This window comes from Coenobita brevimanus, chromosome 90 (assembly GCF_032717465.1).
Source record: "Coenobita brevimanus isolate Jiangsu-jjx chromosome 90, ASM3271746v2, whole genome shotgun sequence".
Classification (NCBI taxonomy): domain Eukaryota; kingdom Metazoa; phylum Arthropoda; class Malacostraca; order Decapoda; family Coenobitidae; genus Coenobita; species Coenobita brevimanus.
Genome location: NC_137043.1, coordinates 23,838,431 through 23,853,635, shown reverse-complemented (window position 1 = coordinate 23,853,635; position 15,205 = coordinate 23,838,431). Strand labels below are relative to the sequence as shown.

Sequence of the window (15,205 nt, the reverse complement as noted above, 5' to 3'; positions counted from 1 at the left end):
GAGGGAGGTAGGGGGTAACACAGTCGGATATTTTATGCCAAAAACCTGAATCCTAAGTGTCGGAGATTTCATAACACTGTTTCTTGGCGATTTACTCTTCACATTACACCTCTATATTCTTTGCATTTACTGATACAACTAACGCCAATATTACAGCGATATAAAAGCATATAAAACAACCTTGATGCGTAATATGAGAAAATAAATTGTTTAGGAAAAGGTGTAGAGAACCTTCCAGATGGGGTTTGAAACTGTCCACTAATTTCACCCGTTCAGCCCGAGGACCTAAGCTTTATTCTTGTTACCTGCAGACGATTTACTTCAGGTTAGGTAGACACATCGAACTGGAGGGGTCAGGTACCTCCCTCATTAACAGTTTCGCTCCACATCTCTACTAAATGAAATGTTATTATTTAGACCTACAGATATTACGATTTTAATAACTTAGGGAAGAATCGTGTAGTAAAGGAGTTAATAAAGTCTACAGCAAACCCCTGGAATTCCAAGAGTCTGTTCCCATGCTGAATAAAATCGTGAGGAGGTACCAAAATGTAAAAATATATATCACCGGACAGAACTTTCCTATCCCCCCGGCCACCACCTCTCCTGTACAGTTGTGCTGGTGTACTGGCTCTACTGGGATGGTGTGGGTGGGTGTGGTGGGGATGGAGGTGTGGGGAATGTGTGGGTGTGGGGGTGTTGGCATGGTGTGGTGTTGTGTGACTGTGATGTGAGTGTATGGGTGAGGATAGGGGTAGAGGTGGGCTGGGTGCGTTTGCATGGTGTGGGGTTGTGAGGGGTGGGTGGGTGTGGGGGTGGGGGTGGTGTGTTGTGTGGGGGTGTAGATGAATTATGTACTATCAGTGTTGAAGTGGCGGAGGCGGTAGGTGTGTGGGGTGGGTGTATTGTGTGGGGGTGTGGTAGTGTCGTGTAGTATTGGTGTGAGTTAGTGTACGGGGTGGGTGTATTGTGTGGGGGTGTGGGGGTATTGTGTAGCGTTGGGGTGGGTTGGTATGTGGGTGTCTTATACAGGAGTTTGGACATGGTGCGTAGTATTGGTGTGCGGGGATATTGTGTATATATGCGGATATGTCGTGAAGTAGTGGTTTGAGTGTAGGGTTAAGGGTGTGTTGTGGTGTGAGGGTAGGGTGTGGGTGTTGGGGTAGTGGGTGTAGGTGTGGAGGTAGGGTGTGGGCGTTGGGGTAGCGCGAGTAGGTGTGGAATATGTTCAGGCCCTGTCGCACACACAGTCATCCAGTATAGTCAACTTCATCACAGGGTTTCATAAGAGGCGTTGCAGATTTCATGACGTCTTCGTTAGCGATTTACTTTGCATATTACACCTTAACATGGTGTTCTGTGTAATTTGTATCTTTTCAGTACCGACATAGTTTTGATCTATGGCATACAACAGGGCACTGGGGAGTAATAAGCCACTCCTCCACACACTTTGCTTCTGGTGCATTCTAAGTCATGGCTGGGACACTAGAACGTACTTTCCACCATCTCCCTGTCATACCCCGGATTTGCGTTTACGAGGAAAGGGGAATGCCAAGTCTCCCTATGTCTCCTCTTTCTCCTAAAAGAAAAAAAAAACAAAAATAAATAAATATATAAAACTCTTAATGACGGGGACAAAATGATCGAGGTTAGGTCTGTTTTTGGCAGGAATAATGAGAAAATATGTGAAAATTTGAGGTATTTATTTATTTTAACCAGTAAGTTTTTACGTCAGCAGTACAGTACATTTTATATGGTCAGCATGGGCGAGCCTTTTGATAGTAAGCTCTCCTAAAGACAAACTACACAACCTTCCCGTGTCTAATTTTTCTGCACATGCCAATATAAGTGACGACATGAAATCGATTGTAAGTATGTTTGAGAATCCCACACGTCTGACACACAAGCAAACAGTCAGCTGCCCATCGTAAGTAAAATCAATGGAGAAGGGGAACACAAAAAAATATCCATGTCTCTAAACTTTCGAATACCATCCTCTCGTAACTGCTATTGGTTTTTGTAGGATGGGCGACGAAGGGCTAGTACAGAGCCTTTATCGCTTGTTCTTCCTACAAATTCAAATCTCCGTTACAGTAGAAAGCTGATCTTAAGTTCGTTGATGAATTTGACTCCTCTTACTGTGCGAAACATGCATTTCATTTTTTTTTTTTTTTAGTAAACAAGTCTCAAAGAAAGCTAATCGTTTTCAAAAATGTTTTAGCTTGGTGGTATTTCTTTTCCCTCATTTCCTCCCCTAAATATTCACTGTAGTTTTGACTTGAAGCTTTAGGTAGCTGTATTAGTGATGAAAATACACACTAGCAATCTTAGGCACCACTTAAGCCTAGGAAAGTTTATGAATACGACCCCCTGGTGCTGGTTGTGGTATCATCAATATCATCATCATTATAATCATCATCACCATCATCATCATCATCATCATCTTCATCATCATCGCCATTTTCAGTCATCATCATCATCATCATCATCACCACCAGGAAAGACTGAGCTAAAGGGATGAGATATTTACCTGCATCACTACAAGATGATATTGCACGACTGAATAGAATCGTCCGTAGATAGTATGAAAAGATATACTCAGTCTGAAGTGGCAATGCCCACTTTATTTTCTTTGGCATGAAAGCTTATTCCCCAGATTCCATACTGCCCCTTTCATGAACAGGACAGCTCTAGACGGTTATATTCAGCTGAGAGAGTCGTAGGAGCCTGCATGTTAGAACTGGTACCATTAACTCTACGGTCGGGACAACCCTTATTTCACTCCAGTTCACGCCAGACAGTGTAGACTCTTCACACCGATGGCGCGTTTCTCTTATCCTTGCCACCACCAGACGATTTTATTCATCCTGGGAGAGGCTTTTGGAACTGGAGAGGGTCTTACTATTGCCTCCATTAACCCCTTCAATGCAAGACGCCTCCCTTAACCTGATAAAAATCGTCTGGTAGTAGGAAGAAAAAAGCAGAAAAATCGTCATGGCGCTCAACTGGTTAGTGTACCCTCTTGTGCCAACCCCTTCCGCCCCGTGACGTCACTGCACTGATGGCGTTAACCCCTTCAGTACGGAGACGTTTTCTGTATTCTTCCCACTTTCAATTTAATCCTAACTCAACTAAAAGGGAGAGTTTTCGAATTAGAGACGGGCGGGTAGAGTGTAAATCGATTTCTCTCATCCTCGAGGTGAAGTCGCTGAATAAAATCGTCTGAGGGTAATGCGAATGAATTATATATATCACAGTGCTTACGAGAGTTCTTAAGATCCTTTCTGAACACCTCCCAAGGCCAGGGTCCAGGCGGTACACAGAGAGGCAATCACCTTTAATAACCATCACTACCATGACGCATTTTCCGTTTTACTCTTTCTATCTCCAGACGATTATATTCAGCTGAGGAGGGATTTTCCTAACTGGAGGGGTTAGATAAAGCCTCCATAAACCCCTCCGCTGCGAGAAATCCCTCCCAGGTTGAGCAGGAAATCGTCTGTAGGCAGCAAGAGTAAGAAATACGTTATCGGAGTGAAGGGTTTAATAGCCTTTTACTTCCACAACGCAGACATTATAGTTTTCCACCACAAGACGATTATTATTTTTATTACTATTATTAATATTATTATTATTATTATTATTATTATTCAGGTTATAGAGATTTCCATTGTTCAGACGATTTTACTTAGCTTAGGGGCGACTGTACGAAATAGTGGGGGTTACATAGAACTTTCATCAACACCTCGGCTTCTATACCCTGTTCACTCTACCCTGGCCTAAAACTGCCATCCCTCCAGCTTTAGTGCCGAGTTATAACAATCTGCTGTATTAACACTAGAATACGATGGTAGTCACGAAGAAGTGCCAGGGAAAGGATGTAGAGCCACAGCATTGTCATTGTAGGCACTGAGCTACGTGATATAAGATGCAGAAGGACGAAAATTTAGGCCAAGTTAAAATGAACGACCTATGATGGGGACTCTTAAGCTGAATGAAACAAAAATAGAAAGATACGAGTGATGCTATTTACAGAGCCAGAGTCAGAGGTGAATTAGAGCCCTTCATTAATAAATTACTCGTTATTATTGCCTCTTTATTCTGTTGAGAAAAGTGTGCTACTGTGTTCTTAGAATATGACGTGTGTACGGAGGGAGAGAGAGAGAGAGAGAGAGAGAGAGAGAGAGAGAGAGAGAGAGAGAGAGAGAGAGAGGATGAAGGATGAAATTTGTTTACAAAATTAGTATAGTGCTAATATTTCACTTTCAAATACTACATAGCTGTTTTTCTTTGCAGTAAACATCGGTAAAAAGCAAAGCCAGTCGTCCATGAGAGGTGTTACAATGTCAACAAGAGCAGCACCAGCAGCAGTAGTAGCAGGTGAGACAGAGGCAAGCCAGCACGCTTTTTACCTTTTTTGTGCTGGATAAGAAAGAAAGGAATAAGGTTGTTATTGAGCACTAGTTAAATAAATTATTTATACCAATTTTGACATAGAGAAATATACGGGTATGTTTTCCTGCGTAATTCAGGACTAACAACCTTTGAAACTCAGGACTAACAGCCTTTGAAACAAACGTGTAGGCAACGATGGCCAGCTTTAAGCAGACCAAGCTTTGGCCCAGCCGAGGTACAATTACAGGTGGCGTTGGCAGCGACAGGTAGTGAGTTTCAACAGTAAAAGTCATTTATATATGGAGGTGCTCCAGTGCAACATTCCACCAAGTCATCACTGCCCTGGCTTAATAATCTTCGGAGCCTGAGCATTTCGCTCGAGCAAGGTCGTAATTTTAGCATGTTTCGCATTTTCTGCACTTGATGACCTTTGACCTCTGGCCTGGCGGATATAGGTCATGCTTGTACGAAGCACACTTGTAGTACTCACTAACGTCTATAAGAAGCAAGGTTCATTCGATTCCATCCATCCATTGTGGAGTTAATGAACTTGAAATTCGCAGAATGGCCCACCAGAGGTACAACTTCTAGGTGGCGCTGCCAGCGACGGAACTGAGTTGCGACACTAAATGTCATTTTTGTATGGAGGTACTCCAATGTAACACTCCACCGAAGAATCATGGCCTTGGCTTAATGATCTTTGAAGCTTTAGCATTTCGCGCGAGCGTAGTCGTGGTTTTAGCTATTTTCACAGTTTTCGCATTTGATGACCTGTGACCCCTGACCTGACAAATGTAGCACATAGGTGTACTATAGAAAGTTGTAGTACTAATCAGTGTTTATATGCATGCAAACTTTCACTCAATTTCATCGAGCCTCTGGGGAACTAGGGGTGCATTTTTGAAAACCGGTACTGGTTGCTAGGGACGCTGAGGCCAATCTTCGTGGGGTTGCCACTCGAAAACTAGAGGAGAGAGGGGAAAAATGGTTGGCACACTTCTGATAGGGAATGACCTCAAGATTTCGCCTAAAGAAGTCTGAGCTTTCTACGCCCATTAGTAATGCTTCTACAGCTCAAAACGTGAAAAGCACGAAAAAAGCGGTTTTGGGGCCGTTGCTAGGAAACAATTAGTTGCCAAGCAACCCAGACTTTGCGGACACAACTAGGTTATAGGCTGGTCATTGTATCCAGGTTTGGTCGGAATCAGTTCATTCTGAAGGGTAAAAGTGCCTGCCAGAGTTAAACAAGGAAACAAGAGAGAGAAAAAACAAGAAAACGCGATTGACAATAAGGGCAGCATGGAGCTGACTGGTATTATATCTACCATGAGTCAACAGACCTTGTGTTCGGGTCATGTTGACTCACACGATGGAGCAAGGTGGCTCATACATATTTCTAATAGCATATGCATGTCTTAATGCAGATATTATAAAGAATGGCCACATAACTCTTTGAAATTACCCATGAGCAGATCAAACGTTAAATAGAACTTTTATTAGTTGTTGTATGCAAATATTTTTCAACTGTAAATGCAGGATTTCATATTTGTAATTTAACTTCATAAGATTTCCCCGATAAAAACCGTTTGAATGGGATTTTACGGAAGTTGCTGACTATTAGCCATACCGAATAATTGTATGTCATCGCTGGATTCACTGTTGTGACAGGAAACACATTCTTACCAGTGCATTCATGAGAACACTTGTTGCAGACCATGCACTGCATTCACATTTTATGTGATAACCAGTTTCAATAGGGTTCTGTGCAAATCAGACTGAAAGTTTCTTCCTCTTTTAATCTATCGATAAAAGAAGTAGTGACTTTGCACATTTTTGTATCTGTGACAGTTGTTTTCTTTTTGCACTGGAACGGTGGTGTCCGGGTCCGCTTTTAGTGGACTGTTTCCCACCACACCCGAAACTATATAAATGAACAATGCTTTCAACAGCCAGCTCATTTAAATTTTTCGCTTTAAATCCAAACCTCAATAAACCTTTTCTCAACTAGCGCAAGTTGACTCAGTGTTAACTTGCCTTGTTCCTTCTGATCACACCTGCCATACCTGTGACAATACTATGATGAAGGGGTTGACTTTCTTTGTAGTCAGTTAACTTTTGTACCTCATGATACATTTTGGTGATACAGGTTGGTCAAAAGATAAGCATATGTGCTACAGCAAAGAATAGAAACATTACAAAATTTGCTCACTAGCAACGAAAACATTCCTTAAAAAGAAAAAAAAAGAAAAAGAAAAAGAAAAAAAAGCATCAATTCTCGGTGCCAGTCTGTGGGTGACTGAAGCACTCATATGGTGATGCATGACGCGAGATCAGTGCGAGCAAGCATCAGGTATATGAAAAAAATTGTTTGTGCCAACTTACCCCTGTAGCCAACTAGTCATGGTCTCCCATAGTAGTAGTAGTAGCAGTTGTAGTGGTAGTAGTAGTAGTAGCAGTAGTAGTGGTAGTAGTAGTAGTAGCAGTAGTAGTGGTAGTAGTAGTAGCAGCAGCAGCAGCAGCAGCAGTTACTTTTGCATACCAGGTTAAACGGAGGTTATGTATTTACCCGCATCTGCTTGTCTTTCTGTGTACGTCTCTATAAGTTGCCATCGGACGTTAGTGATATCTGGTGGAGAGGCAGGCAGTGGATCAAGAAAAAGCTGACTAGATTATGAAACGGACCAGGATCCTGGTGCAGGAATGAATTGTAAATTTTATTGGTATCGGCGAAGGTATGCGTTCTTTGAGATTGTGAAACAGGCGCACTAAGACCGTAGAATTTACTGTCTTTTTATAAAATAACAGCAGGAGCAGCAGCAGCACAAAACCGATTTCTATCAGACCTGGACTTTGGAGGAGGCAACAACAAAGCCGCTTAAACGAAGCTATAGTTTTCCTCACTGGGGGGAGGACAGGCTGGAAGTCCGTATAGTAGGCTGGGTAGCAGTAGTTGTATCAGCAAAAGTTCGATGGTGTGTTTGGGGCCAATGAGAAGCTACCATACACCTTAATTACAGTTCTGAATGGATGGAGGTATTATCTTATGTAGTGGCATTAGTATTAGTAATGACTGTAGTGTTTGTGACCAGCAGACTGTAATGATGAGTAGTCTTGCTATTCACAACACAGTTATCAACAGATGTAGGTCGCATTTAAGGATTAGTGGCAATGAAAGAGAACGGGGAGGAGGAAGTGATGGTGAAATCTGATAAACATTGTCCGTGGAGTTTTATCTTTATGCTCGCTCTCTCTCTCTCTCTCTCTCTCTCTCACACACACACACACACACACACACACACACACACACACACACACACACACACACTCTCTCTCTCTCTCACACACACACACACACACACACACACACACACACACACACACACTCTCTCTCTCTCTCACACACACACACACACACACACACACACACACACACACACACACACACACACACACACACACACACGTGTCAAGGTAAAAAAATAATACCACCATTACCGTAAACAGTGACAATGGTTTATTTACTTACTCTACGACATCACACTGGCTAGCACGTCAAGGTACACACCAAGGCACGGGTAAATGTACGTCAAAAAAAACATCCAAACGTACACAGGGAACGTACAGTCGCGGGCAATAATTCCTTGACACGTTTGGCATCGGGAAGTAATGATAAGTTCAAACCCTTCTCCCTCTCTTCACCCCTTCAATCCGGCGACGCATTAGTTAAGTCTTATTACCCTCAGACGATGTTATTGAACCCTGGAGAGATCTCTTGTACTGGAACAAATTAATGAAGGTTACATATAAATTCTCCAGTTTGAAAAGTACCATATCTCCTTAGCTGAATAAAATCGTACCAAGACAAAACGAAAAAAAAAATATCTATAAGTAAAAATCACCAGACTGAAGGGGTATCATTCATTTTTTTTTTTTTTCGTGCCACCCCCAGGTCCCCATTCATTTTTGGAGAGATTTCTTATTGTGAAGGTGTTAGCGATGGCTATAATACATTTAAGCACTCCAGCTGGAAGAGTCTGTCGTAAGGTGAGCCGAGGAGATGGCAAGAATGAAGTGTAAAATTGCATCACCGGAATGAAGTGGTTGATATTACCATTCTCTGGGTTTGGACGTAGTTTTGAGGAGGTGTAAAGGTATTATTGACCGTAACTGTAGGCCAGATACAGCATATATAGCCAGACGTACAGCTGCGGACATAAATATCGATACAGGAGTCAGTGAGCACATTTTCGGAACTCAAGGATATGGTCTTCAGAGGCCAACTTCCGAAAGACTGCGTGAGAATTTCATAACTCTTCGATTACAGATGAGCGTTATTCCTGACACAAGTAACTACATCAGCAGCGAGACAGGTATCCATTCAGTACAGTGACTTAATATTTTTCTTTTTTCCCCCTACCACCAGACGATTTCATTGCGCACTGGAGGAAGTTTTCCGAACTGGATAAATTAGTCTCCCTTTACTCCTTCACTACAAGAGGTCTCTTCAAAACTAAATAAACTCGTCTTGGGATAGAAAGAATAAAGTTATAAACGCTTCATTGGACAGCTGATTAAGCATGACCTCAGAACCGAGTGATAGTGTTAGGAGCCCGATGATTTTTTAAAAACATTACCGTACTGTATATAAGAGTTTCATCTTTCTTCGATTAAAAAATGAAGCGATGTTACTGTCCGCAGCTGTACATACTTTATATACCGATATATAGACGTACATACACATAGTACATGTACTTTACTAGTACTACACTGGTATATATATATATATATATAATATGGAGGCTCTGTTACAAGTGCGGTACAAATATAGTAATTTTCTGGTGGGTTGGCACTACGTAGTGATATGATGTGTGGGTGTGGTTACAGATAGATGGATAAATATTTGACAGATTGATGGATGAACGCTTAGTAAATGAAACGACTGACAGATACAAGTCGATTGATCGATGGATGGACAGATACACTAATGAATGAGTGGGATGAGTGGAGAGACAGATGGAGATCTGACAGATGAATCGATAGACATATAATTGATTTGTACAAGGGGCACTGAGGTGATAGAAAGACGTGTGATAAAATGATTTACTGATGATATGCAGTGATGGGCAGATATTTTAAAGATAACCAAACACAGTGACATTTGGAAGACGGTGAAATGGGCGAGAAGAATGGGAACACCAGTACACAGTATGTCTACAGCACTGGTGTCTTGTATCATCGCTGGCAATGCGTGTTGGCTCTGTGTGTCAGTATAAAATGACTGTTGAAGCATTATGTATCTCTGCATGGAAATGTGTGGCAGGAATCAATAGGTACGGTAGACTTATTAGCCATTAGTGTATGGTAGAATAATTGTGTATGTTTATATGGAAATGTATGGCAGAGTAATTATTGTGTGGTAGAATATATGGGTGTATTATACCACACCATGTATGGAAATGTAGTGAAATGTATGACAGCTTATGGATGCAAGTGTATGGTGGAATTAGCCAGCACTGTATGGAAATGTAGGGCAGTGTATGGGAATGTATGGTAATTTCTGTGTGGGAGTGCATGGTAGTTTATTATGTGGGAATGTATGGTAACTTCCGTATGGGAATGTATGGTAGTTTGTGTGTGGGAATGTTTGGTAGCTTATGTATGGGAATGTATGGTAACTTATGTATGGGAATGTATGGTAGTTTGTGTGTGGAATGTATGGTAGTTTGTGTGTGGAATGTATGGTAACTTATGTGTAGGAATGTATGGTAGTTTGTGTGGGAATGTATGGTAACTTATTATGTAAGGGAATGTATGGTATATTATGTATGGGAATGTATGGTAGCTTATTATGTATGGGAATGTATGGTAGTTTATGTATGGGAATGTATGGTAGCTTAATGTGTATGGGAATGTATGGTAGTTCATGTATGGGATTGTATGGATATGTATTGTAGCCTGTTTAGTATGAAATCTATGACAAGTATCAAAGTATTTATGAAGATGGTATGGATGACTCGGTAAGACACTTATATAAAGGAAGAAATAGGCCACATTAATTTCTACATGTACACATAGTAACACATCAAGACACCGATAAATTGTGATTACTGGAACACAACATCACAGTTCATTACACATCGATAATCTCTATGTTATTTGGCCGTGTAGTAACTAACCTACCTCTACTACTAGCCCTAAATAACGTTGAACACAAAAATATTAAAGTGTTGTGATTAAATATTCTTATCCTAAACTCTGAAAATGTCATTGTTATTGTCTTTTTAGAAGTCTTTATACAAGTTATCTTAAGAGTTCAATATTTATGCCTTAAAGTTTGCATCACATACTTTTTATGTTGGCTGGTCGTTAATATTATTTTATAAATCTATAAAAATAGTAGGTGGCATTTGCTTAACAATACTATTTTAAATTCTGTAGAAAATACCTTTTCTATCATTCCTTGAGAGCTACTGTCTTTTTGGAAGATTGCAAAAATAATTGGCGTTTTAAAGACCAAATATAATTCAAAACTTGGAAGAAAAAACGTGTAATTTGGTCGTTTGCTTGTACACCTGATCACAAGACTGTCTTTACAATCTCCCTTCTTGACATTTTTACGCTGGACGAACCGTTCAGAAAGTCTCCATTAATGTCTCGTGTTTGTGTATGGCATCGAACACCTGCGTAAAGACAACGTTTTGATCGAGTGTACCTGTTGAAAAATCTGCACACATATAGGCGCTTTGGTAATCTGTTATTTTAAACTTTGAAGAAAAATAATTGTTCTCTCCAATGGCCACTTCTTTCTGTGCCTCTAGATCATGTTGGCAAGTACGGGTTCCAAAACATTATGATCTCACCGACTCAGGACGCATGGCACAGTATCACCACGTCTCCACAACCCGGGGAAAGATCCACAAACATGCTTGCGATCGATTCCCTGTCGTAACTTTGGTTTGCTTTTACAGGATGAACTAGAGACTCGGACATCTATTGCACTCTGCTTTTTGCCCTTCCTGCAGAAAACAGATACAACTCACGATAACTTGTCTCTTGTAACTATGAATGTTTTAGTATAAGGGGCAGAAGACAAACCCCTCTGCCCTCTTTCTTTGTCCTTCCTAAACTCCTTCCAACTCACACCCTCTTTTCTCATATACCTCTCCACTCCATCCCTCAATCTCATCCTCGGTCTCACCCTCCACCTCAGTCACATACACTCCTCTAGCCAGTCTATCCTCATCCTCTCCACATGACCAAACCATCTATGAGAAATTCGCCTAGCGCTCTCAGTCACAGTAACGATTGGGAAGTGACCGTAAGAGTATTTGTGTTTCTGGTTCCTCACTCAGTTGTTCGTACACCATAATATATATATAGATCTATTCTCTGTATCAAAACGCACCTCACAAAGCTGTACAAAACTAGTCCGTGTTTGGTGACGTGCCAAATGAATATCTGTAATTAATATGTCAGGTTATAGGAAGCATTACATTTTGAATTATCGTCTATCATTTGCTGCATAATTAATCTGGCCAAATTCACAGTCTCTTTCCCCTTGAGGTCTGTATTGTAGTGACACTGGAGACTTCGCAACACCTCTTCCTTAGACATTTGTTGCTCATGGTAATACATAACATTCTCTTCTATTCTCTGTATCGTTTGAATATCGAGAGCTTCAGCAGAATTTATAAGATACTGAAGTGTAATGTGTAGGGGAAATCGCCAAGGAAGAGGTGTAACTGAGTCCTCAAGGGTTCAAACGTAAATATATCTTGCTTGAAATATGGATGTCGTTGGTGAGTTTGGTATTATATTACCTTTTCAACCCAAGGGAGTAGTTCTTTTTACATTCTTGCTGCGACCGGACGAAACTATTGAGACTATGGGGACTATAAGGAAGGGATTACTGTAGGTCTGTATCGAAACCCCTCCACCAAAACCCTCCCATACTGAATACCACAACCTGAAGTCAGCAAATGTGTAATCGAAAGTACGGCCTTGTAGTGAAAGGGTTGGAGATCTACTGCAGTATGTTGTGCCTACGACGTGTTCTTCAAAAATAGTTCTAACATACTTCAATCACAGTATATTTCTATGTGGTGATGTTCTACTGGATATAGCCTACTGTGTCATTATCAAAGCTTACCTAAAATACACCAGTACCTAATTTTCACAGTATTATGCCTCCTTGTTTCACTAGCCCCTTCAGTCCGATGACGTAACTCATAACCCCACACCAGACGACTTGACTCAGCTGACGGGGAGGCATCATAGGGGTTTATGAACGCTAAATCCAACCCGGTCAGTTCAGAGTCTCCCCTAAGCTGAATAAAATCGTCTGATGGTAGACTGTAAAATTCGTAATACGTCATGGTACTGAAAGGGCTACAAATATGCTACGTAAGACAGACTGCTAATGCTACTTTCGGCGTGTTCCTGAATTACACTTAAGACACTTCATCACTGCAAGTTCAACATTTCTATTATTTGTGATTCTGCCTTCATCTACACCCACTCATGACCCAACACACAGTAGGTTTGGCAAAGGCCCGTTTTTTTGAATGACACGGGAAGCTTCGCGGCACTCCTGTCTCGGCGATCTGTTTTGCATATTACACCTTAACATTCTCCTGCAGGTCATATATATCGCTTTACCTATATCTTGCATGGAATTTATATGAACAGAATTTTCACATAATTTACAGTAGTATATACGACAATGAAGTGTAATACGCAGAACAAATAATTGGAATCACTTAAAATCACTTACAATGCTACCCAAACGCTCGTGTCAAAAAATGTAGCTACTGTATCAGAAAAAGTGGTTCCGGTTCTTTGTGTATGTCTTAGAACAGAGTCTCAGGTTTCATGATGCGCTGAGTTTAACCCTTTCACTCCGTTGACGTAAAATTTAAGTTCTTGCTGCGACCATACGATTTTATCCAACTTCTTAAGGGAGGCTAAATACTGGAAGGGTTACACACACCTTTCATTAACCTCATCACAGCTATATGCTCTCCCTAGGTTGAGAAAAAATTATGTGGTGGCAGCATGATAAAAAAGAAAAAGTCATAGGATTGAAAGGGTTAAGGAATCAGCTAAGCCCTCAAAACACACAAGAAAAAAGCTCGTCAGTCGTACAAGATGCTGTGGCTTCGGTAGCAAACAGAAGCAGGGAATCTTTGGTTTATCCTTTCAACTGCTGGTAACTTTGTGCAACTTTTTTTTTCGTTAACGTCAGGCGGTTTTAATACGCCTAAGAGAATCCTAGGGCACCAAAAATGTGGAAAACTATGACAAGCAACGTTCTGGTCCCAAATAATGAACCTCGCATTCTGTCTCATTTTGCGATGGACGATTTTCTCCAGCTGATGCACTCACCGCAGCCAAAGGGTTAACTGACGGCTGGACATCATAATCACTGGTTTCGTTCCCATCCTTTTATCAGGAATTACAGCGCGTTTTATCTGACCTTCAAGATTAACTCGGTTACTGGCCAAGTGTCGTCAGATTGGTGGGTAGATTTGTCATAGTAAACAAGGGTACTCATTCCTACCTCATACAAAGGGTTCATTATGCAACCTCCACTAAGTATTGAAGTTAAGGGAGTGGCCCAATTCCGTCAGATGAAAATAAACCGAGAATAATTTTGCCCGGGGCTCAAGAATCATCAGCTTGGTTAAAATCGTCGCTGAATTCTGGCGTGCCCGTGTCTGGTGGGAAAACAGTGGTCATGGCCAGTGTCGGCGCTATCGTGCTTATCGGCCTACTGGACGAGGACCCTGTTCTAGACCTTCCAGGCAGAATCTGTGGCTCCACGTTGAATGGCGGAGAAATTAGGAGCAAACCGACTATGATAAGGGTCATGAGCAAGAAGGTAAACGCTGAGGCATAACAGGTGATAAAACGCATGGGTCCCGTGAGCTTGCCCTCGCCGAGACGAAGTGGTGGTGCCTCGGGCTTGGTCGGACTCTCCTCGTCCTCCTTGCTGCTCCCATCCGTCTTCGTCCTTTCTCTTCCCTCATCTCCTTCGCCTCCTCCCTCTCCGTCGCTCATGGAAGACTGGCCGGATTCGATGTCAACGTCTTTCATTGATTTCTTCAAGTCTTGCATTTCCATCTGGAAAAAAAAAAAAAAATGAAGTGAAATCTTGGCATGTGTAATGGGCAAGTGATGAGCAGTTGGTGTGAAAGTGTACTGGGACTACAAAATACTAGTTTCTGCCACTTCTACTAATGAAATCTGTACTGTATATGAATAACGTTAATTTTTGTGATGGTGAACCGTGTTTCGTACGTTAGTGAATTTCTGTGGAAGAGAATGTGCTTTGGAGAAACAACATACCTGATTATTATTATTATTATTATTATTATTATTATTTCTACTACTACTACTACTACTATTATTTGTGGTACCTGGGGTCGCTCACCATCCATTCACTCGATGTAGTGCTGCCTTCGGGTGACTGCCCTTTCCTCTCTTCTTTCCTTCCTTCCTCTTCTGTCCTTACTTCCTTCATTCTTTCCCCTTCCTTCTGTCTACGAGTGACTTTACACTCTTTTATCTTTCTTTCCTTCATTCTTTCCTCTTTTTCTGCCTATGGGTGACTTTACACTGAGTGACAAACCAAATGGTTTCCTGTACACCAGGAAACCATTTACTACGCTGGGTGGTAACCATATAACCAAATTTTGGTGCCTGGTGGTTTATTGGGCAATAAAGGCGCTCCAGTCGGATTGAGCCGGTGCAGGTTTATATCCAAGGGGTGGTTGGGGGTTTATAGCTCACGCAATGCCACTCAGGGATG

The 15,205-nt window shown here is 41.5% G+C and overlaps 1 protein-coding gene across 1 annotated transcript in view; it reads right to left on the bottom strand.

The window, feature by feature from the left end:
- Positions 1–14,058: 14,058 nt before the first annotated feature.
- LOC145411631 (uncharacterized) overlaps positions 14,059–15,205 on the bottom strand; it is a 7,510-nt gene continuing 6,363 nt past the window's right edge. Inside the window, exons 2-3 of the mRNA XM_080281639.1 lie at positions 14,427–14,517; positions 14,059–14,363 (exon numbers count right to left, since the gene is read on the bottom strand). Coding sequence (XP_080137765.1) covers positions 14,059–14,363; positions 14,427–14,517 — 396 coding nt within the window. The remainder of the gene's footprint in view (positions 14,364–14,426; positions 14,518–15,205) is intronic.